We start from the raw sequence: 23,396 nt of genomic DNA, 5'->3' as shown, positions 1-23,396 counted from the left end.
TCCTCATCTGAGTCTGGGTCAGACACTGATGATGATGATGATGATGATGATGATGATGATGATGATGATGATGATGATGATGATGATCATGTGTCAGTTATTTTGTTCTTCTGGAAGTTTTAATGTAAACGAAGGATGAAATTAAAATATATTTTCATTCATCTGTTTTTTGACCTAATTGTCTTTGTGAGTGAGAAACGCGTCGACTCGACTTCCTCTGGTTTGGGTTCTGTTCTGGTCAAATAAAAGGCTGCAATAAAAAACAAAAACCTCCTAAATCTGAATGAAAGGGAGCAGAAAGAAGAAGAAGAAGAATCGTATTTATTTATGCTGCGTTCAAAACAACTCGGAAGTCGGAAAAAAAACGAGCTCCGAGTTGTAAAAAATGAATTGAACGGCAACGTGGAACTGGTTCAGACCTGGTTCCAGTGGCGTAGATGACGTAGGGTTGGTGGGTTTTGTAAACCCATGGGCCCTCTTGTGGTGAAATCCTGCGGCCCCCCCCCCACACTGCCGAGGATTTTTTTTTTTTTTTGGTTTAAATCGGGGCGGGCTGGTCATAGGGAGGTTCGGGACGCGGTTGACCGCGGCTGCCTTCTGTCGCAGCGGCAGGTAGCACAGAGTGTAACATCAGACTGGGTCACTGCATTATGTTGCATATTAAGGGGGGATACGAGCGGGCGCGGCCCCTCCCAATTTGAGCTGATCCATGCGTCTATTACATCAAATTAAACAACAGAAGCTGGGCTACAACGTGTAAAAAACATGTTTTTATGACCCAAACACAGCCCAAACACTACTCAAATAAACAACTAAACATCAAACTTGGGGGGGGGGCGAATATTAATATGTATTTATTTATTTTTCCCGTGTGCCATCTTCATTTACTCTTCACCAGTAGGCTAACATATACTGAAATTTACACATCTCAGCAATTTCAGATGTTTTTCTAATCACTGTCATGGTTCATTCTTGATGCACTTTTTTTGGCTTTTTTTCTGTCCTCTATTTGTGTGTGCAATGTGGCCCGCTGCGCATGCGGGCCCCTTGGACCTCAAAACCCATGTGGAATACAGCCCAGCTACGCCACTGCCTGGTTCACATGGACATGACGGTCTGACTGGCTCGACACCGGAGAGAACAGAAGCGAAGCAGGAGGAAACACAACAGCAGGTTTCATAAGAACAGATTTAATCTTCATCAGTGTGGAGTAGGGATGTCACAATTACTTGTTTTCACAATTAATCGTGGTATTAAACGCCTCAATTAATTGATCGTAAAGATTCCTAAATACCGTCACTTTCCAAAAAAGATGATGTTGGAACCGTATCCAAGTAAAGGTAAATGCACTGATACTGGTCCATTTTTAAGTAACACTGAATTGGTTAAATGTTAGCGTGTCATTTATATTGTAAAAAAATTGTTAAAATAAACGTAAACATTTGGTATAGATGACAATTAAAGACTTGGATATTTCAAACACTTTCCCTGGCTGATTAATAACTGGTCCTTTATTAACTCATTGGGTCTCATTCATGAAACGTGAGCAGCACGGATTTGCGTGTAAACCCTGAGCAGCGCAAATTTACGTGGATTTCCGCATTCATCAATCTTTTAGTAGTGCTGATTTTTTCGTAGCTACTCACAAAATCTACACCTGCTCCGGACTGTGTGTAGCGCTTGTGTAAATGTAGGAATGCACATAAATACTGCTTGTCACTGTTGAAAATTACAATTTTAATCCGTATTACTCTCTCTCATGTTCAAAATACGCCGACGCCTTTGAAACACGTAATTTAAACATGACAAACAATTAGAAATATTTGGAGAGAGAGACGTTTTAGGGATCGGACACGCACAAACACGTCAAGGCTCCATCTTATGATGATAATAATCTGATATAAAACCGGAAAAAACTTTTTTGTGTTGCTACAGTATACGCTCGGTGGGCGCACACTTCACCCTGCGCAGCAGCGCAGTCAGCACCGGTTTGGATGGAGCTGTGACAGACGGCTGGTTCTGTAACAATATAACCTGCCTATATAACTTCATGTGTTGATACAACCATGTTCCTCTACAGCTGTGAAGAGCCTCCTCGTCGCTGCTGTAGCTCTGTAGTTATGTGTATTTTTTTTTTTTTTTTTTTTTTTCATGTTTCATATCAAACTATTCTGGCTTTACTTCTTAAACGGTTCTTTAATCAACCAAGGATAGGCCTACTTAATTCACTAAATCTGTTTCTTCCCTCCAAGCCTTTGACCTGTCCCAGTCACACCACCACTAACAGAAGAGAATTAAATATTTTTTCTGGACTCCACTTCACCCAAAATGACTTCGATCCGTGATCTCTCTTTTTTTTCTCTCTCTCTCCCTCTTTCCTCGTTTGCGTCATGGCCGCAGGTGAGCAGGATGCACCTACCTCCTTATATGGTGGTCAGGATCTCCTTATATGGCTATTCATGTATGGAGATCTATGCTAATTGCTGATCACCGGGGGCGTGTTGTTAGTTTACGATGGGTTGGCATTCATGAAGTTACACACGTGTTTACGATCAAATCTGAGTTTCCCGCACCGTTCATGAATCCGGAGTAGAGTTTTAGTAGAGTGAACTTTTATGTGCAAATCTACACACAGATTTACTCACGTTTCATGAATGAGACCCAGTGAGTGCCAACCACGTAATTTCTCGTTTTTCGTTCCCATGCGTTGAGTGCCAAAAACGAGATTTTACGTTTTTTGCTTTTTTTTTTTAATGATGAAGATAGACACTTTAACACACCTTTATGTGTAGAGCACCTTTCATTAAAGACGCTCTATCTCCTTTTCTAGAAAAAAAGGAGGGATTTTGGTGAAACCCAGCCATGTTTAGCTTGACTTTTCTCAGGAACGGAGGCACGTAGAAACAAACGGTTTGTGGTCATTTGAAGCATAAAGTTAAACCTTTCACTTGAGCTACAGTATGTGTTGGTGGCAATAATAATGAATACACTATGGCTCTACAAAAATCGTCAAAAATGGTCTAAATTGCCGGTACACTTGACTAAAACTTTGGAAAGGAGCGCGGCACTCAATGAGTTAAGAGATCAGTAATGTAATTATATTTTGACTATATTTGGTTTTACACATTCATAGTGTTGTGAAATTAATTGATGTATAATAATCGTGATAATCGTAATATCGTGATTATTTCTCTGACAATAATCGTACCAAGAAAATCTTTAGTCGTGACATCCCTAGTGTGGAGGTAGTGGACAGACGAGGTGTGTGTTAGGAGCGTTTACCAACAACAACAACAACAACAACATGAGCTGTTTAACATTTCACAACTAAGTTTTAATAGAAGTGTAGTCATGGAAACAAAAGGGACAACACTTTGTCTCTGGCTCCTTCATGTTGGTCCAATGAGACGATGCTGCGTCTGTGAACTAAACAGTGACGTAGTTTGATCAACTGTCTGTGTGAGAGATGCATTCTGGGATACCGTGTTCCGATGAGTACCCTTAGCAGTAGGCCTATACAGTACTTGAAGTTCCAGGCAACCCACTCGTGTTTCTCCGACCTGTTTTACCTGTGAAAGTCACTATAACGGCCACTCGTAACTTCCGACCCGTGAACTCGTACCAGATTGAACTGGTACCACTTCACAGGTCGGAAAAACACGAGTTACGAGTTGCCTTGAACGCACCATAACGTCTTGTCAGCAGATGGAGTTAGCAGCCCCCGCCCTCGTCATGGATCTATTGGTCCTCGTCCCTACGTCACCACATTCACGGCGTCCCTTGGCTGCACACACAGAGAGGACTGCCCCTTAATGCCGTTCTCTCTCCTCATTGGATAAAGGTTGTAGGATACAAGGAAAGTTTTCTCCTGGGCTCAGAGCAGAGCAGAGTGACTGAGAGACCCGTGTTTCAGACCAAACACTCTATAGAAGTGATTGCTGTCGGAAGATACAACTATTTAAGACTTATATTAACACAAAAATATCGCTTTAAGTTTACAAAAGTAAGTAAGTCTGCCATCCAGTCCTCCCATGAAGCTGCTCTGCTCTCCCTGCCTCCCTTGCCGTCCAGAAGCTTCCTCCTTCAGCTGTTGTTAACATTTGCATGTTTCTCACATTCTCTGTTATAAACAGTTTTCTTGTTTCTGTATACAACATCTCTGTCCCGACTGTCCGTCCTGGGTGATGATCCCTCCTCTGTTGCTCACCCTGAGCTTTCTCCTGGTTTTCCCTGTTAAAAGGGTTTTCCATGGAGTTTTTCCTCAGTCGATGTGAGGGTCTAAGGACAGAGGATGTTGCTACGATGCCATGTAAAGCCCTTTGAGACAAACTGTTTGTAAAAACGGGCTATACAAATAAAATTGCCTTGCCTTGCCTTGCCTCCTCTGTTGCTCACCCTGAGCTTTCTCCTGGTTTTCCCTGTGAAAAGGGTTTTCTACAGGGCCGGTTCTAGGCGGCATATCTGAGGGGGCAGTCAGAAATGTGAAGGGGGCATCATGTGAACACATCAAGCTCCAGCACTTTTTTTTCTCCATGCTTATAGTAACTTCATTGAATTGGGTTGTTGACTATGTGTCCAACCCCAACCTGGAGAAGTGGATTGCACTTTGTCAGGCCTCTACCTTCAGACCTGTCCAACTAGGGGCCGGGGGGGCCAACCAGGGTCTTAGGCCTCTACCTTCAGACCTGTCCAACTAGGGGCCGGGGGGGCCAACCAGGGTCTTAGGCCTCTACCTTCAGACCTGTCTAACTAGGGGCCGGGGGGGCCAACCAGGGTCTTAGGCCTCTACCTTCAGACCTGTCTAACTAGGGGCCGGGGGGCCAACCAGGGTCTTAGGCCTCTACCTTCAGACCTGTCCAACTAGGGGCCGGGGGGCCAACCAGGGTCTTAGGCCTCTACCTTCAGACCTGTCCAACTAGGGGCCGGGGGGGCCAACCAGGGTCTTAGGCCTCTACCTTCAGACCTGTCCAACTAGGGGCCGGGGGGGCCAACCAGGGTCTTAGGCCTCTACCTTCAGACCTGTCCAACTAGGGGCCGGGGGGGCCAACCAGGGTCTTGGGCCTCTACCTTCAGACCTGTCCAACTAGGGGCCGGGGGGGCCAACCAGGGTCTTAGGCCTCTACCTTCAGACCTGTCCAACTAGGGGCCGGGGGGCCAACCAGGGTCTTAGGCCTCTACCTTCAGACCTGTCCAACTAGGGGCCGGGGGGGCCAACCAGGGTCTCAGAGCCCAAATTTGTTACTGTCGTAATGCAAAGAGCCACATTATATGGGGGGGGGGGGGGGGGGGGGTAGGGGTGCATGTACCTAAAGATGCATTGCAAACCCAGAGGGGGTGAAAAAGGTGAGTAGCTAAATCCCTGTAGGGGGGTCTGGGGGCATCCCCCCCCAGAAATCTTTTGTGATTTTAAAATGTGAGGGAAGCATTCTGGTGTACTCTGAGCAGAGATGGGGGGGGGGGGGGGGGGGGGGGGGGGTCTACTATGGTCAAGATTTACAAAACTGAAAGGTAGTCAGTAGGTGGATTTTTGTGCTACTGCAGATCATTTTGTCAACTTGTAATATACACATTTTTGAGTATATTAAAATGTGCTTTCTCAACTTCTAAAATTTGGATTTGAGGGGGCAAGACATTTATTTGAGGGGGGGCTGCCCCCTCTTGCCCCTGCGTAGAGCCGGCCCTGGTTTTCTATGGAGTTTTTTCTCAGTGGATGTGAGGGTCTAAGGACAGAGGATGTTGTTATGATGCCATGTAAAGCCCTTTGAGACAAACTGTTGGTAAAAACCAGCTATACAAATAAAATTGCCTTGCCTTGCCTACACTTCCAAGTAGGCTATACTGCCTCAGTTTTAGTATAAAATGAGTATTGTACACTTTAATAAAGTACTTGTTGCTAAGGGCAGACAGAACGGGACGACTTCAGGTGTCCTGAATGTGGACAGAACCTCCTTGTTCCGTCCTCTGGCTGGACACGGACAGCAGAGTGACCTTTGACCTCAGGCCCGAGGAGGACGAGGCGTAGGACACCTTGTTTCCCAGGGCGGAGGAGTCACTGTTGCCCCCGGAGACGCCGCCATCACCACGGCGACACCGCAGGATGCTCACGGCCTTTTCCCTGAACTCCACCGACACGTAGTAGTAGATGAAGGGGTCGATGACGCTGTTGAAGGTGCTAACGGCTAAGCTAACCATGTAGGGGACGTACAGGTCCTCGCCGTCGCCGTCCGTCAGGGCGTCGGCGTAGGTGAGGAGGAGGAGGAGGTTGCTAGGCAGCAGGCAGCCGACGAAGACCAGCAGCACCAGCGCCGTCACCCGGACGGCGTGGCGGTAGCGCTTCCCCTCGGCCAGCAGCGTGCGCAGGACGGCGCCGTGGCAGAACAGGACGGCGGCCAGCGGCAGCAGGAAGCAGGCGGCGAACAGCGTGGCGAAGTACGGCAGGAAGTAGTTCTGCTGCTCCTCCTCCGGCAGCGCGTCGTGGCACGTGGTGATGCGCGGCTCGTCCAGCGCGTACGTCTGCCGCGACGCCAGCAGCGGCAGCGCGGCGGCCAGCACCGCCGTCCACACCGCCGCCGTCATGTACAGCGACGTCCGCCGGCCGCGCAGCGTCTTGGCGCCGAACGGGTGAACCAGCGCGACGTAGCGGTCCAGAGCCACGAGCGCCAGGCACAGCACCGAGCCGTACGTGTTGCCGTAGAACACCGCCATGACCACGCGGCAGAACGGCTCGCCCAGCCGCCAGTCGTTGCCGTTGAAGTGGTAGGCGATGCGGAAGGGCAGCGCCAGCAGCAGCAGCGTGTCGGCCACCGTGAGGTTGATGAGCAGCACGGTGGAGGGCAGCGGCGCCGTGCGGAACAGCAGGATGAACAGCGCCAGCAGGTTGGAGGGCAGACCCAGGACCAGCGCCGCCGTGTACAGCGCCGGCACCAGCACCGTGGTGGTCGCAGCCTGGAGCTCATTCAGCTGCTTCTCCTTCAGCGTCACCCTGGTGAAGTTACAGCTGGCCGTCAGCTTGAAGGCCCGCAGACCTGCACAGACCACAACACAGACCAGAACAGAGACTTTAGACCGGGAGCGTACTTATGTTCCCCGGGTCCTTATGTTCACTGCAAAAACTCAAATTTTTCCCAGAATATTTGTCTTATTTCTTGTCAAAATGTCTCATTTCTAGTCTAAACTAATCTCTTTCTGCTTAAAATAAGACTCATCACCTAAAAATGAACTTGTTTTTAGATCATTTTCACTTGTTTCAAACTAATTTTCACTTGAAATAAGTAGAAAAATCTGCCAGTGAAAGTAAGTTCTTTGTGCTTGTAATAAGAAAGAAAAACTTGCTCCACTATCAGATTTTTCTACTTATTTCAAGTGAAAATCTGCTTGAAAGAAGTAAAAAGTGTCTAAAAACAAGCTGCTTTTAATGTGATGAGTCTTATTTTGAGTAGGCTATAATTTGATTTGTTTTGACTAGAAATAAGACAAATATTCTTGGTAAGACTTTGAGTTTTTGCAGTGCATTAGACCTGCAGAGACCTGGACCTGTCAGGCAGGAACATCATTCTGGTTTCTGGTCTAAACACAAGAAAAAAAGAACTTACACATACACATTAATATGACCATCCATGTTATTATGTAGAAATAAATATGATAGTTTGTTTTGGGAGGCTAAACTTAAAGAATGTATCATGGAGGCTGCATGTAAACTACTGTCTACTGATCAGTAAAGTTGTAGAGTAGTTATTTACTATGAAACTAATTTGTAATGAATGAGGAGCTAACTATTAATTAATGGTGAGTACTTCAGTAACTCCTAATCAAATTACTGAGGAACTAACTATTACTCAATCATCAGTTAGTTACCCTTTCTGTGTAAAGTGAGACATCAGAATGAGGTAGGTAGGTACTAAACAGGAAGTAAATATTTAGAACAGTCGGGCCACCACAGCTGCCCCACCACGGGTTTGATGCTAAATATTGCTTTTATTTGTCACGTCCCCTGTGTGAAAGGGCCTTTAGACCCACAGAGACCAGAACATGTTAGAGCCTCTGGTTAACAAATCATCTTGACACATCAACCATGATTCTGAGCTGTAATAATGACAGAGAGAGACAATTTAACATATTACACAGACTCCACTATACACCTCTGATGACAGGCAGCTCGGTTTCACTTCCTAGGTCCATATCAACTAAAACAACCCGGTTCAAAAACAGCTTTTGTCCCACTGCCATCAGGTCACTGAACTCCACTCATCTCCAAACTCCATCTATATTAAGTGTATTATAGTCTGTATGTAAAATGTGTGATGTTGATGTAGCTGATGTATGTTAGATGTACAGTATGTGTGTGTAGTGTTTGATGATGTTTGGTGCCACTATGCTGTGCCGAAAGCAAATTCTGTTGTAATGTAATACTGTTCTGTAATACTTGTTGTGCAGTCCTTAAAGGGATAGTAGCATTTTTTTTAAAGTGGGGTTGTATGATCTACAAATAGCCCCTAAGTACTTTAATTGCAGTAGAAGACTCTCTGTACTCCTCCCGTTAGCAACGCCAGCCCATAATAGTCCTGCCCAGAGATTTACAACATACAGTGTTGTGAACAGACCCAAAGAAACGGCCTATTTTCACGGCCTAAAAGAGGTTTTACCTGGAAAATAATACACAGTTCCATTGTTCACTATAATATAATTTTTTCCAGCCCTTCAAAGTGCAGGAAAAACACAGTTTTTATTTGGACCTAACCAACTCACGTATCCCTCCGCCCAGGGTTAGCGCCCGCCGATCAGCAGTTGGTTAGGTCCAAATAAAAACTGTGTTTTTCCTGAACTTTGAAGGGCTGGAAAAAATTATATTATAGTGAACAATGGAACTGTGTATTATTTTTCAGGTAAAACCTCTTTTAGGCCGTGAAAATAGGCCGTTTCTTTGGGTCTGTTCACAACACTGTATGTTGTAAATCTCTGGGCAGGGCTATTATGGGCTGGCGTTGCTAACGGGAGGAGTGCAGAGAGTCTTCTACTGCAATTAAAGTACTTAGGGGCTATTTGTAGATCATACAACCCCACTTTAAAAAAATGCTACTATCCCTTTAATAAATGAACTGAAATGAACAGACCATAGATCTAGATTGATTATGTTCATTTTGTCTTCTCGTATATTGGTCGGCTGGTCGGTACCGGCCAGCTGATAAATGACACGTCAGCAGCACGTCGATGAGGCTTCTGATGAAGACTGGAGTCACAGTCCAAACTGTCAAGCAGGAAACTCAAATCATTCTGGTTTTTTGTCTGAACACAATAAAAAAAAAAGAACTTACACATGCACATTAATTTGACCATCCATGTTATTATGTAGAAATAAATATGATAGTTTGTTTTGGTCGGCTAAACTTAAAGAATGTATCATGGGGGCTGCATGTAAACTACTGTATACTGATCAGTAAAGTTGTAGAGTAGTTATTTACTATGAAACTAATTTGTAATGAATGAGGAACTAACTATTAGTTAAAGGGATAGTTCAACATTTTGGCAAATTGGCCCATTGCCATAATCCCTATAGTCATAGCAGTAGGTTCGTTACCTTTAATTGTCGGTGCAAGCTGTTTTTAGAACGGCGGAGCAGAGCCGTGAGCTGCTCAGAGCTACGCTACGGAGGCTAAGGGAATTTCTTGGTTTCCCTCATCAAACTCATCAAATACACAACCCAACAACTCCACAACGCTCTGGTGGACAAGTTGTGAGCTGCACATTCACCACGCTATGAGATAATAACACAACGTTACCACACAGAGTTGTTTTAGAGGGAAATTCATGTAAAACCACTGATGCACGTTGCCTTCAGGGACAGTTTTTCATCATCAGTCTCTGTATTTCCCTCTAAAACAACTCTGTCTGGTAACGTTGTGTTATTATCTCATAGCGTGGTGAATGTGCAGGTCACAACTTGTCCACCAGAGCGTTGTGGAGTTGTTGGATTGTGTATTTGATGAGTTTGATGAGGGAAACCAAGAAATCCCATAATGAGCCTCCGTAGCGTAGCTCTGAGCAGCTCACGGCTCTGCTCCGCCGTTCTAAAAACAGCTTGCACCGACAATTAAAGGAAACAAACCTACTGCTATGACTATAGGGATTATGGCAATGGGCCAATTTGCTATCCCTGTGTGAACTATCCCTTTAACGGTGAGTACTTCAGTAACTCCTAATCAAATTACTGAGGAACTAACTATTACTCAATCATCAGTTAGTTACCCTGTCTGTACCCTACAGTAAAGTGAGACATCAGAATGAGGTAGGTACTAAACAGGAAGTAAATATTTAGGACAGTCGGGCCACCACAGCTGCCCCACCACGGTTTTGATGCTAAATATTGCTTTTATTTGTCACGTCCGCTGTGTGAAAGGGCCTTTAGACCCACAGAGACCAGAACATGTTAGAGCCTCTGGTTAACAAATCATCTTGACACATCAACCATGATTCTGAGCTGTAATAATGACAGAGAGAGACAATTTAACACATTACACAGACTCCACTATACACCTCTGATGACAGGCAGCTCGGTTTCACTTCCTCTAACTGTAATAAATGTGGCAGAGAAATTGGTACCAATGCACATGGGAAATGCTCGAAGATACAAATGTTTTGGAATGAGGTAAAGAATGAACTGGACGCTTTGACTGGACATGACTTGGACCTATCACCTCTCCAGTGTGTTCTGGCAGCCAAGGTTTCGAGCGCAAGGGACAATCACAACGGAAAACGTTTGTATATGGCAAGAAAAACTATTCTTAAGTTCTGGATTCATAAAGACATTCCATTGGATGATTGGTACAAGGAGGTAATGAGTATAGAGTTCCTTTGGAAAAATTGACTTATAGCCTTCAAGATAACATGGAGGGTTTTACATGGGTATGGCAACCAGTTTTAGATGCTGTGGATTCCTCTAGAGTAGACTGAGCTACATATCCCTCACTGAGTGACATAACATGGATGATTCTGGTGGTGAATTTGTGTGTTTATGTATGTTTGTACACTGCAAAAACTTAAAATCTTTCCAAGAATATTTGTCTTATTTCTTGTCAAAATGTCTCATTTCTAGTCAAAACTAATCGCTTTTCTCTTAAAATAAGACTCATCACCTAAAAATGAACTTGTTTTGAGATCATTTTCATTTGTTTCAAACTAATTTTCACTTGAAATAAGTAGAAAAATCTGCCAGTGAAAGCAGTTTTTTGTGCTTGTAAAAGAAAAACTTGCTCCACTATCAGATTTTTCTACTTATTTCAAGTGAAAATCTGCTTGAAAGAAGTAAAAAGTGTCTAAAAACAAGCTGCTTTTTAATGTGATGAATCTTATTTTAAGTAGAATGAGATAAGTTTTGACCAGAAATGACATTTTGACTAGAAATAAGACAAATATTCTTGGTAAGATTTTGAGTTTTTGCAGTGTAAGCTGTGTTACTCGTAACTTTGTTATGTTTATTCATAAAAGGTAAAAATGCATGGTTCTGTGGAAATGATATGTAAAGGATAATATGTGGTCTGCTTGAACCTTAATAAAAAGAGAGAGAAAAAAAAAACAAAAAAACAAATCATCTTGAAGAGAACGGGGGTTCTCACAAGGAAGATAAATGTGAATACACATACACTGCAAAAACTCAAAATCTTACCAAGAATATTTGTCTTATTTCTAGTCAAAACTAATCTCATTCTACTTAAAATAAGACTCATCACATTAAAAGCAGCTTGTTTTTAGACACTTTTTACTTCTTTCAAACAGATTTTCACTTGAAATAAGTAGAAAAATCTGATAGTGGAGCAAGTTTTTCTTCCTTATTACAAGCACAAAAAACTTACTTTCACTGGCAGATTTTTCTACTTATTTCAAGTGAAAATTAGTTTGAAAGAAGTGAAAATGATCTAAAAACAAGTTAATTTTTAGGTGATGAGTCTTATTTTAAGTGGAAAGAGATTAGTTTTGACTAGAAATGAGACATTTTGACAAGAAATAAGACAAATATTCTTGGAAAGATGTAGAGTTTTTGCAGTGTACAATCTAACAGGTTGACCAATAAAAACCTTGATGTGACCTGTCTGTATAGCGACCTTGGTTATTATTGTTAGTCTCAGACTTACGGACGGACATGCCGGAGCATTCCTGAGGCGTCTGGGCCGAGTTAGAGACGCTGCAGCCGGCCGACAGCAGGAAGACCAGGACCAACGTCCAGGGGAATTCCTTCATCTTCATCTGTTGTTCCTTCTTTCTTTCTTTCTGTTTCTGTCCAACACCTTCGTCCCGTCACTGAGCGCCCGCGTCTCTCCTTCTTTGTCTTCTTGTGGCTTCACAACTGACCTCAGAGCTGTGAGTGGAGTCTTGGCTGCCTCTGATGTGAGCCAGATGTGTGTGTATGTGTGTGTGTGTGTGTGTGTGTGTGTGTGTGTGTGTGTGTGTGTGAGGACCCGGTGAATGCAGTGTGTCCTCTGACGTGTGGAAGTTCCACTTTGGATGGAAAAGTTAGAAGAGGAGCGTCATCCAACAGGAAGTATGAGCAACGCTGATCTTTACATTGATTGATGAACAGACAGCGTGTGGAGGAGTGGGGCCCCTTCCTGTCTGCGCTGCAGCTGATAAACAGCTTCCCCTTCCTGAACCAACCAATCAACTGACGGGTACTATTGCCATGACAACAGAAACAGACGGGACAGGAAAGGAAAGGAAGCTCCTGACTGATGGAGTGATCAAACCGAGGTCGGGTCATTATTATTTATGTAGCTAAATGATTTATATCTGGTTTCAAAAAGCATGTACAGTTTTTGGTCAATTTTGCTGATGATACGAATATGTTTATGTCGAATCGAAGTTATGAAGATCTAATTACTCAAACAAATGCTGAACTTACAAAAGTTAATCTCTGGTTCCAAAAAAATAAATGATCTCTAAATATTAAAAAAAAAACATACTACATACATGTTCAGGGCCGTTGCTAGGAATTCTGGGCCCCCTGAAAGAATACTAAAGTGGGCCCCTCCCCCTAACTTTTCCTTTTTTTTTCTTAGACTACGTATGTATTATCATTTTTTATTTAGCCTACTTTGTTTTGATGCTAATGCAGCATTACTATGAGTATTAGTCAGGGTCTTACGCAGAATAAATCAGTCATACAAAGATTAGACTACTGGGGTTTTTGTGGGCCCCACTGGGCGCTGGGCCCCTAGAGTTATCATCACCTTTCTCCCCTATCCACCACTTTATTTTCCCATGATCCATTGCGTCACACCACAACGGAAGTCGGTTTTAGTAGCATTCTAGCGAGCGGCTAACTGGTAGCGTTAGCGGCTAACTGGTAGCGTTAGCCACCGGTGTAACTAGTAGGGCTGTCACTTTTTATTCGACATTCGAATATTTGTTCGAATGTGGGGGGAAAAGTTCGTATTGGAGCAGTAATGACCTGCTCGATATGCAGGCTGCAGCAAAGATACTCTATTTACCGTCTTTGGCTGCAGTGCCCGGTGCCTGCATAGCGCCGCGGAACGTCCACCGGACGCGGAAGGGCCGCGAACAGCCGAGAAACGGAGCCAGTTTACTTTCTGTGCCCATATTAACCGCTGGTGTGGTGTCGCGGCGTGCACCTCCGCGGCCGGCTCGCGCCGTGCAGCGTCTGGTCTATTTTGTGTGAGAGCCGCGAGCAATCGCGTCAAGCTGGGCAGGAAGTCAAACATGAAACAACGAGAGTATCCGGTCAATTTTCAAAATAAAACACCGCGACTGTGTGTGCTGTGGCTGCGGCGGCGGCGGGGGGGGGGGGGGGGTCATTCAATAATCGTTCGAACCTCATTTTTCTAAAAACTGACAGCCCTAGTAACTAGGCACCAAATGTGGGGGCTCCGGGCTGCCAAAACCGTTGTGACTAAATCTGATGTTTGTTAAGTCTAGAAAACGAATTATTGAACAAACATTATTATTTCTGTGTGCACGTTATTGTAATTAGTCATTGTTGTCGTAGTTGTTAGCTTTGCTGCTGCTGACAGCTAACAGCAGTAGCTAAGCTAACAGCAGGACGTCAGCTGTTAAAACCCTCCCGTTGTGGGACACGACATGAAACTACTCCAGTTAGCTCAGTCATGTTGGAACTAGGATATCCGCTGGAGAAAATATTTTTTTCATGGGCCGTTTATTGAGTTATTGTTTATTGACACTGCTAACGGCTAACAGCTAACGGTTAGCCCAGTTAATCTAAAATGTTTGTTCAACAATTTGTTTTATAGACTTCATAAACATCAGAGTAGTCACAACGGTGATATAGTGACGTGAAAATGTGACATAAAGCTAAAACCTCGTCCGTATTGTTCTCATTAAAATTACATGATGATTATAAATAAAGTCACGGCTGATGTCTATCAACCAGTCTATGCTATCAACAATACAGTAACAGTGGAATGGAGTGTTGTCATGGCAACACCCAGCGTCATTCTCCTGAAAGTGGTGGATACAACGGCCCTGTACATGTTAGTCGTACCAAAAAATAAGAAAAAGATTCCTTATGATAAAGATGTCTATATATCCAATCATTCTCTTGTTAGAGTGCAACATGACAAGTTTTTGGGTATTTATATTGATGAAAAATTAAATTGGAAAAAACATATCATTCATCTGTAACAAAGTTGCCAAGAACATTGGTGTCATCAGCAGGATAAGACATGTTTTACCCAGAAAAATCCTTATATCACTTTATTATACTTTAATATATCCTTTTCTCACTTACTGCAATCTTGTATGGGCAAACAACCTCAAACACCTTGTTACATTACAGAAACGATTTGTTAGAATGGTTACATACTCTGCCTCAGGTGGAGGAGTTTAAGTATCTTGGGGTCTTGTTCACGAGTGAGGGGAGAACGGAGCGCGAGATTGACAGGCGGATCGGTGCGGCGGCCGCAGTAATGCGGTCATTGTATCGGTCCGTCGTGGTGAAGAAGGAGCTGAGCCGAAAGGCAAAGCTCTCGATTTACCGGTCGATCTACGTTCCCACCCTCACCTATGGTCATGAACTCTGGGTCATGACCGAAAGGACAGGATCCCGGATACAAGCGGCCGAAATGAGTTTCCTCCGCAGGGTGGCGGGGCGCTCCCTTAGAGATAGGGTGAGGAGCTCTGTCACCCGGGAGGAGCTCGGAGTAGAGCCGCTGCTCCTCCACATCGAGAGGAGTCAGCTGAGGTGGCTCGGGCACCTGTATCGGATGCCCCCTGGACGCCTCCCTCGTGAGGTGTTCCGGGCATGTCCCACCGGGAGGAGGCCCCGAGGAAGACCCAGGACACGCTGGGGTGACTACGTCACTCGGCTGGCCTGGGAACGCCTTGGGGTCCCCCCGGAAGAGCTGGAGGAAGTGTCCGGGAAGAGGGAAGTCTGGGGATCCCTGCTCCGACTGCTGCCCCCGCGACCCGGACTCGGATAATGCGGCGGACAATGGATGGATGGATGGATGAGTTACATACTCTGAGCCACTTGCAAGTTCAGGTCCTCTGTTTCAAAAAGTCAATTTCTTAAATGTTTATGATATCAATGTGTATCAGATCTGTTTATTTGTGTTTCAGCATAAAATGAATATTTTACCTCGTAGTTTCTCTCGTATATTTATGTCCAACAACCAAGTCCATAGCTACCAGACACCAAACCTTCTTTACAACTGCTCTTTATATATATATATATATTTTTTTTTATTACTTTTAATTTTTTATCTTATTATTTACCCGGCCCCCCTGGGGCTTGGCGGGACCTTGGACGGGGGCGGCTGGGGCAGAGTGGTGGAACCCTATCTTTCCCCCTTTTATCAAAATATAAATAAATTAAGAAATATAATGAAAATTACAAATTAGGGCAGGATTGGAGGGAAGAGGGCAGGGAAGAGAAGGGGAAGAAGAAAAAATAAATAATAAAAAATAAATAAATAAAGCCTCCCCTTAGTGGGCAGACCCCCTCCCAAGGGCCTGGGAGTTGCCTTGACTGGGATAGGCTCAGTGAAGATATGCAGTGGACCGGCACCCACCTCTGGGTTTGGCTGCGGTCCAGGGCACGATCATCACCCAAATTGAAATCAAAGATGGGGGGAAAAGAGGGGAAAGAGAGAGGAAGGTGAATAGAGGAAAAATAAGGGGAGGGGAAGGGGGAGGAGAGATGGGAGATCCTCTCACTGCTGCCCTGTGGGTCTCCTACTGGGGTTCCCGGCTGGGCTCCGGGGCGGGACGGGGCGGGCCCCTGCTTGCCCTCCTTCCGGCAGCACGACCTGACCTCACCTCTCATTGCAACTTATCACTATCATGAACATTATTCTACACAAAGGAAAATGATTACATGCATCTTTTTTTTTTTTTTTTTTACAAATTATAATATATATATATATATATATTTTTTTTTTTTTTCTCTTTTTTTTTTTTTTTTTTGTCCCTTTATTTTCAAAGTCTTATTTCATTATTATATACATGTATCGCTCCTTTCTCTTATTATCTATTCATTATCCCTAATATTATCATTATTTGTTTCTTTTCTTTCCTTTATTATTATTACTGTCACTATTACCGTATTATATAGGTACCATATTGTATACAAGTAATAGCACTCCACTAACCTCTCATCCACGCACACGCACGCACACACACATACACCTAACACCACATTCATGTATCAACGTGGCATGTCTTTTCCTGTTGTTGTCTGTACTTATGTCAATTGTTCGTATGTTTGTCTATGTGGTTATATGTGCTTATAACGTTTTTGTCCCTCACGTCACCTTGTCTATCACTTCACCAATAAAAAAATAAAATAAAATAAAAAAAGAACTGCTCTTGGGCAATTTTCAATTCGTTATCAAGGTCCATGTCTCTGGAATCAGCTACCTGGCTATCTGAAAAAAATTATTCATTTAACATCATTTCATTATTTTTGTTTTGTATTATTCATTTATGTATGTATTTTTTTCCAGCTTATATTCACTGTTAAAGGGACAACGAGGAGTTTCTATGTGGTTATAAAAAAGTCTGATATTAATGTGGATGAATCTCCGTTACCACTTGTTAATGGTCCATTTTAGATAAATCTATGGTTTTGTCTCTATGGTTATTTTGTTATTATTAGTGGTGGTGGAAATGCTGGGCGAGCCGACCAGCGTTTCTTTACTTTCGGTTTCGTGGCGAGTCATGAGAATAACGCCGCCGAATCTCCGTTTATGGTGGGAACTACGACGGTATGTGATCGTCTTCCAACCTCTGACTTTAATTCTTGATGAATGAAAACATGAGTCTGTCTTGCACCGAATTTCACGGTGCGGAGGCTCATAAATGTAGTGTGAAAACACTTCACTTTAACAAAACTCCTCATTGTCTCTTTAAATCACTTACTTTTCTACTCATTTTTCATTATTGTTTAATTATTTCCCTATGTTATTGTTTTTAAACCGTGACAAATTTGATCTTTGAATATGTGGGTGAGGTTTTCATATCAGCCCTTTTGGGTTTCATACCTCCCCTTTGCACATCCCAGTCATGTTGATTGTTCATGTTGTTTTTTGTATGATATTGTTTGTGCTAGAAAAAAAGAAAAAAGAAAAAAGAAGAGGCCTGTTGGCGGGGAGGGGAGGGGGGTCTGCAGTTACAACCTGGTCCAGCAGGTGTCAGTGGCGACCAGTCAGACTCCATGTACCTGACGAACAGAGTCAGATGTCTGCATAGGGAGAAATAATGTAAAGTTGATAACATCCATATATATAAATATATGACATGCATCCTGGAAAATCTGGAAAACCTGGAAAACATTTGACCAATTTTCCAGTCATGAAAAACACATGGAAAATGAGGAAAAACAAGTCAAATGTCCTGGAAAAGCTTAAGTTGCCCTGGAAAATGATTTATCACATCATGACATCAGCTACCAGAGCTCTGTTTGACTTTTTCAGACCCTGCTAAGGATTTCGTTTCCAAAAAAATACATGTCTGTGCTGTTCTATGATACATTTTAAATTAGAGCCATAGACTGCACATCTTTAAATCAGACTTCTGGGAGAGAGAGAATGAGAGAGAGTAATACACATAGAAAAAAATGGTCACATTTACAAAATAAGGTACCATTGACGAAAAGAACACAGTGTATGCCGTCTGTCAAACTGTAGCAGCTAAAAAAGTCCCGGAAAACGATTTCAAGAGAAGAGTGGGAACCCTGATAAATATATAACATCCTTATATATAAGTATATAACATCCATATATATAAATATATAACATCCATATTGTGTTCAGCTCCTGAGGATGATTCAGGCTGGAAGAAGCTGAAGATCCTTTTGGACCAGAAGAGAAACTGACATGAAGTCCATCCTCCCCCAACACCAGCTCTTCATCATAACTCATTAATAACTCATTAATAACTCATGAATGTGCTCATCTTGTAAACCCTGACTGTGTGAGAGTGTGGGCATCTCTGGGTTTGTCTTACTGTACAATGTGGTGACTATCAAAAACAAAAACGTATTCGTCACCTGATGGTGGCTCGAGGAAGAACTTTACTCGAGTTCAGAGGGAAAAAGAAAAGAAAAAATAAGGTTGTGCCAGGTTGGTCTCTTTGGGTGATATTCCCATTTATTGCAACAAAAAAATGTGATGTGGATTGGAGCAAACAAAAGAAAAAGGTAGGCTACTGCACCCTGGTGGTCAAAATAAAACTTACACCAGACACTAACTAAAGAGTGGCTCCTACAGTACAATGTGTCTGTAGTATTTAACACACGTGTTGTTTATTCTTTAGCTTCTGTGTCCCACTTCACATTATAAAAATACATAACTTCATGTTTCTCACACTTGGTTTTTACATTGATTATATGTGAATAAAAATAAATGAATGAAATAATAACTCATTAATAATTCATTAATAACTGGTTGTACACTAATTTAGAGGTACTACCTGATTGAATTACCGTTGTATATTTAGGGCCACGGGCCATCGCACCGGGCACTGGTCCCAACAGCTATGAAATAGCTGCAGGGACCAGTGCCCGGGCCTAGTGTTCTTCTGTTCGGCCATTTTCTTCCACCTTTTTACGGTGTTCTTCTAGTCCTTCATACTTTGTGCTATTTCAACAATTCATACATCAAATCGTGCAGCTTTTTCTGGACATTATCGGAATTACTTTTCTCTTTTCAAATATTCATACTTTTTGCAATATTCAACTATTTCTGATTTTTTTTTCCCCCATAGAGAATACTACACTACTACATTAGACATTACAGTACATTACACATTATACATTACGGTGGATGAAACTGTAAATGGGTAGGACTGCTGTCTTTTACCATTATTAGTGTGAATGCTTTCAGCATTCACACTAATAATGGTTCACACTATTGTTCTTCTGTTCGGCCATTTTCTTCCGCCTTTTTACGGTCTTCTTCTAGTCCTTCATGCTTTGTGCTATTTCAACAATTCATATATCAAAACGTGCAGCTTTTTCTGGACTTTATCGGATGTATTCAAATTTTTCATACTTTTTATACTTTTTCAAATATTTAACTTTTTCTGATTTTTCCCCCCCATAGAGAATGCATTGGAACAGTCTTCAAACTCTTCAAATCTTCTTACTTCTTTCAGCCACTAAAGCTTCACCATACTTTCTGCTAGAGACTTCATTCAAATTCTAAGCTGTAGACAAACTTTTTAAGTGTTCCTCTATGACTCAGCTTATTGATATCTTCAACAGTTTCTGATATTTGGCAGTTTTAAAATCATTAAGTTTTTTGACAAAATCCAGCTTTATAATGGGTGTGTGTTGCGTCTAACGAGCAGAGCTAGAGTGGTGACATCGTCAGCCAGAGTGGAGAGAGGCAAAAAAACATTCTAGAGTTTTTCTGGCTAAACTGTCAGCACGGCCACAAATTAAACTCTAGACACATTATTTTCTCCAGTTTTGTAGCCACACTTGTCTTCTGGCTATTCTAGTCAAAAATGCAAAGAGACTTAGATAATAATTTAAAATATTTTTTAAATGCAGCCAGGGAGCTCTCTGCTCTCATTCAGCCCAATGCATTTTTTTCACAGCAGCAGGAGAAGGAGCTCAACTTTGTAACTTGCTGTTAAGTGCTTTTTAATTAGTTTTAATTCACCAAAAAATAGTCACAGGTCACAAAAAAGTCCTCTTCTTACTTGGTGTGGCTAATTTCTGCACTTTCCTTGCTTTTTTTTTTTTAACTCATTGAGTGCCGCGCTCCTTTTGGATTCGATTCCTACCTTGGTCAAACATTTGTATGGTGATCACTGCTTGCACTATTTGCTAATTCTGCAATTGCTTTCAGCATTCACACCCATTTCCATCAGGAAATGCTACTTTATCTAGTTTCATCATGTTAGCTGTCTCTTATCAGTGGTCATATGTGATCAATCAGATCAATGTTTTTCTGGCCTAACTGTGCAGCATGTATGCATGTATTTAAATTCCCAAAACAAAGTTGCAAACCTGCAAACAGGAATTGAGCAGTATTGTATTGTACAGAATAAAGGTAATGTCATACTATGGGAAACATGAGTTGACGTTATAAATCAGTGCAGTAAACCCCATAACTTGGTTTATCCCACACATGGAAACATGGACGTAGTGCACCTTTCTATTTATCATGTGAGACCTAATGTCTTCATTTGATTGTTATTATGTAATATATTCCAACACAACACAGTTGTTGCCAAAAAAGAGTTTTTATTGGACATGTCTTTTTAAAAAAATTCATATCATCAATGGCTGTGATTGACATTTAATCAACAAATCACCCTCTTCATAAATGTCATACAGGTTAGGTCAGCATGTTTGTGTCTGAGCATTAAATCTACAGTTCACAAGTCATAACGTCTACCTGCCCGTTAACACTAAGCTCTGTGGTTTCCCAGTCGAAAACATTTCCTCTGGGCACCCTCTTCAGAGCGTACATGTCCTGGATGGTGCTGGCTGGGAGGACAGAGTCCCACATATTGATGTCAGAGATCTCCCCAACATAACTCTGCTTGGCATCATAATCCCCCATGAATCTGTCTGGATCTTGTCCAATTATAACCTTGCCTCCGGACCCCAAAACGTGACCCTTCTTGTAAATTTTGGTCAAGCTTTTCCTCCCATTCATGAAGAGGGCGGCCGCACCTGAACTGGAATCCCAGGTGACACACAGGTGGGTCTCCAAGGCCCCGAGCTGAGGGACTTCAAAGAAAACACCCTCTCCACTCAGGTAAAAGCTCAATCTAAACACACACAGATATGAAAATAAGTGGCATGCATCTTTCAAAACAGAGTCTCTGACAGTTTAACAATAGAAAATATAGATTTATAATAGGGAATATTAAGCCTGATGCCTGTAAATAGCAAAGTATTGGTAGAAAAAAGTATTTGTCATAGGGGTGGTAGTTTCAGACACATTTTTCATGAAAATGGAAACATTTAATAGAATATGGTTTCAAAATATAACTTCTTAAATCCATGCCTCTATGCTGGAGGCCCTCAAAGTGATCATCATGTATGGATCAAGAATAATATCATAATAATAATAACAGTCTACCTGCCGTCCAGTTCACGCCACACATTCAGCTCGTCGTAGTCTTGTGTGCGGTAGGCGAAGAAGATGACCTCTCGCTCCCCGCTGAGCTCCGTGGCCACACGCATGCACAGGGTGAATGCCCTCAGGTTCATGGGCTTCAGAGGGACCATCTCAACATAACTGGTGCTCGTCTCAGTGGGAAACACCAAAGTCTTTATGGTTACACTCCCTAAGAGACACAAGGTTTGTCAAGAGTTATAAAAATAATTCTACTACAAGACCAATACGTTAAATAAAAAAAGTCCAGGCAATAAAATAATCAGTTGCTGGTCAATTTTCTCTCATGTTAAATATATACTGGAAAGGCACAATATTAAGTCCAGGTACCAGTTGTGGTTGCAGTGGTGCCCAATTAGGGAGCTAGTTTCAGACCATTGGATACCATTGTACACAGTGTGCACGGTAGGCTATGTGTACACACAACCTGCATTGAAACCAGTTGCCAGTCTAAATTTTGTGGCTGATTGGTGTATACTTGTATGCATGCACAAAGAATGCATATAAAGATGCTTAGGAAGGGTTGGAAATTACCAGCCATCGCCACAGAGATGGCAACAAGAAAATGCACGACTGGGGGTCTCATGATGTCAAACCCTGGAGAGGCAAGAGAGACAATTCATTCATTAAGTCATGTCACTTACTTTAGCTTTTCTTTTGGACAACAGTAATGGGTGTCATTCCATTGCCACTATGTTATTCAACCAGCATTTAGTTCATGATGATAAGTTCAAACAAAAATTGATTATCGTTATTTTAATCTGCAGAATATACAGTTTTATATTTGCAGGAAATGTTATATAATGGATGATGTGTACTTACTATGCTGCTGTGAAGTCCTGGTATAGACAGTCTGGAGGGGTTTTTATGCTGTGATCCCCCAGACTCCTCCCTGTTACAAAACTAATGTACAAGAAATATCTCAAATCCTTCTTATGTAATGAATGTGTGTAAACAAGACTGAACTTTATCAGGGTTCAGAGGGTCGCAAACTGATCTAAGTAAGCAGCAGGTGAGTTTGAGCCTGCGTTGAGGACTGTAGCCTCTACATGGGGCAGCCGCCCCACAAAACTAGCCTATTAACAGTTTTCTTAGCAGGCATTGCTTCAGAAGTAAGGGAAAAACTGAAATAGCCACAGCTATTCCACAGCATTGTCACCTTGATCATAACCTGAAGACAAAAAGAAGAATACTTTTCTCTACTACATCAAAGATCCACACTACATTAGACATTACAGTATGTTACACATTATACATTACAGTGGATGAAACTGTAAATGGGTAGGACTGCTGTCTTTTACCATTATTGGTTTTACCATTATTAGAAAATGGCCGAACAGAAGAACAATAGTGTGAATGCTGAAAGCATTCACACTATTGTTCTTCTGTTCAGCCATTTTCTTCCGCCTTTTTACGGTCTTCTTCTAGTCCTTCATACTTTGTGCTATTTCAACAATTCATATATCAAAGCGTGCAGCTTTTTCTGGACTTTATCGGATGTATTCAAATTTTTCATACTTTTTATACTTTTTCAAATATTTAACTATTTCTGATTTTTTCCCCCCCCCATAGAGAATTCATTGGAACAGTCTTCAAACTCTTCAAATCTTCTTACTTCTTTCAGCCACTAAAGCTTCACCATACTTTCTGCTAGAGACTTCATTCAAATTCTGAGCTGTAGACAAACTTCTAATGTATTCATCCTGTGTGTACAACTTTTTCATAGCTTGTACCGTTTTTGAGATAAATCCTTTAAAAGCACATGAGGATTTCTGACAAATTTTACACTTTTCAATG

General features: G+C 42.4%; 2 protein-coding genes across 2 annotated transcripts; both read right to left on the bottom strand.

Annotated features, from left to right (window-relative positions):
- Window positions 1–5,909: 5,909 nt before the first annotated feature.
- LOC310992386 (proteinase-activated receptor 4) lies at window positions 5,910–12,354 on the bottom strand. The gene is made up of 2 exons (XM_083980424.1): window positions 12,126–12,354; window positions 5,910–7,025 (listed from the first exon to the last, which is right to left on the bottom strand). The coding sequence occupies exons 1-2, from the start codon at window positions 12,235–12,237 to the stop codon at window positions 5,920–5,922; spliced, it is 1,218 nt and encodes a 405-aa protein (XP_083836550.1). The 5' UTR covers window positions 12,238–12,354; the 3' UTR covers window positions 5,910–5,919.
- An 8,342-nt stretch (window positions 12,355–20,696) lies between these two features.
- On the bottom strand, window positions 20,697–22,573 carry LOC310992842 (C-reactive protein-like). Its single transcript, XM_083981064.1, has 4 exons — window positions 22,422–22,573; window positions 22,134–22,196; window positions 21,564–21,771; window positions 20,697–21,249 (listed from the first exon to the last, which is right to left on the bottom strand). Exons 2-4 carry the CDS (start codon window positions 22,183–22,185, stop codon window positions 20,844–20,846), a joined length of 666 nt encoding a protein of 221 aa, XP_083837190.1. The 5' UTR covers window positions 22,186–22,196; window positions 22,422–22,573; the 3' UTR covers window positions 20,697–20,843.
- Window positions 22,574–23,396: the final 823 nt, after the last annotated feature.

Source organism: Trachurus trachurus (genome assembly GCF_905171665.1).
Source record: "Trachurus trachurus genome assembly, chromosome: 10".
In the NCBI taxonomy this organism is placed as follows: Eukaryota; Metazoa; Chordata; class Actinopteri; order Carangiformes; family Carangidae; genus Trachurus; species Trachurus trachurus.
Note: the sequence above shows the minus strand (reverse complement) of the source record. Positions and strands in the feature narration are given on the sequence as shown.

Excerpts from the sequence above, each read along its gene's own strand:
- LOC310992386 (XM_083980424.1), bottom strand. The coding sequence starts at position 12,237 with ATGAAGATGAAGGAATTCCCCTGGACGTTGGTCCTGGTCTTCCTGCTG. Across the intron at positions 7,026-12,125 it reads ATGCTCCGGCATGTCCGTCC|GTCTGCGGGCCTTCAAGCTG; the intron begins GTAAGTCTGAGA and ends TGGTCTGTGCAG.
- LOC310992842 (XM_083981064.1), bottom strand. The coding sequence starts at position 22,185 with ATGAGACCCCCAGTCGTGCATTTTCTTGTTGCCATCTCTGTGGCGATG. Across the intron at positions 21,772-22,133 it reads CATCTCTGTGGCGATGGCTG|GGAGTGTAACCATAAAGACT; the intron begins GTAATTTCCAAC and ends TGTGTCTCTTAG. Across the intron at positions 21,250-21,563 it reads TGGCGTGAACTGGACGGCAG|ATTGAGCTTTTACCTGAGTG; the intron begins GTAGACTGTTAT and ends GTGTGTGTTTAG.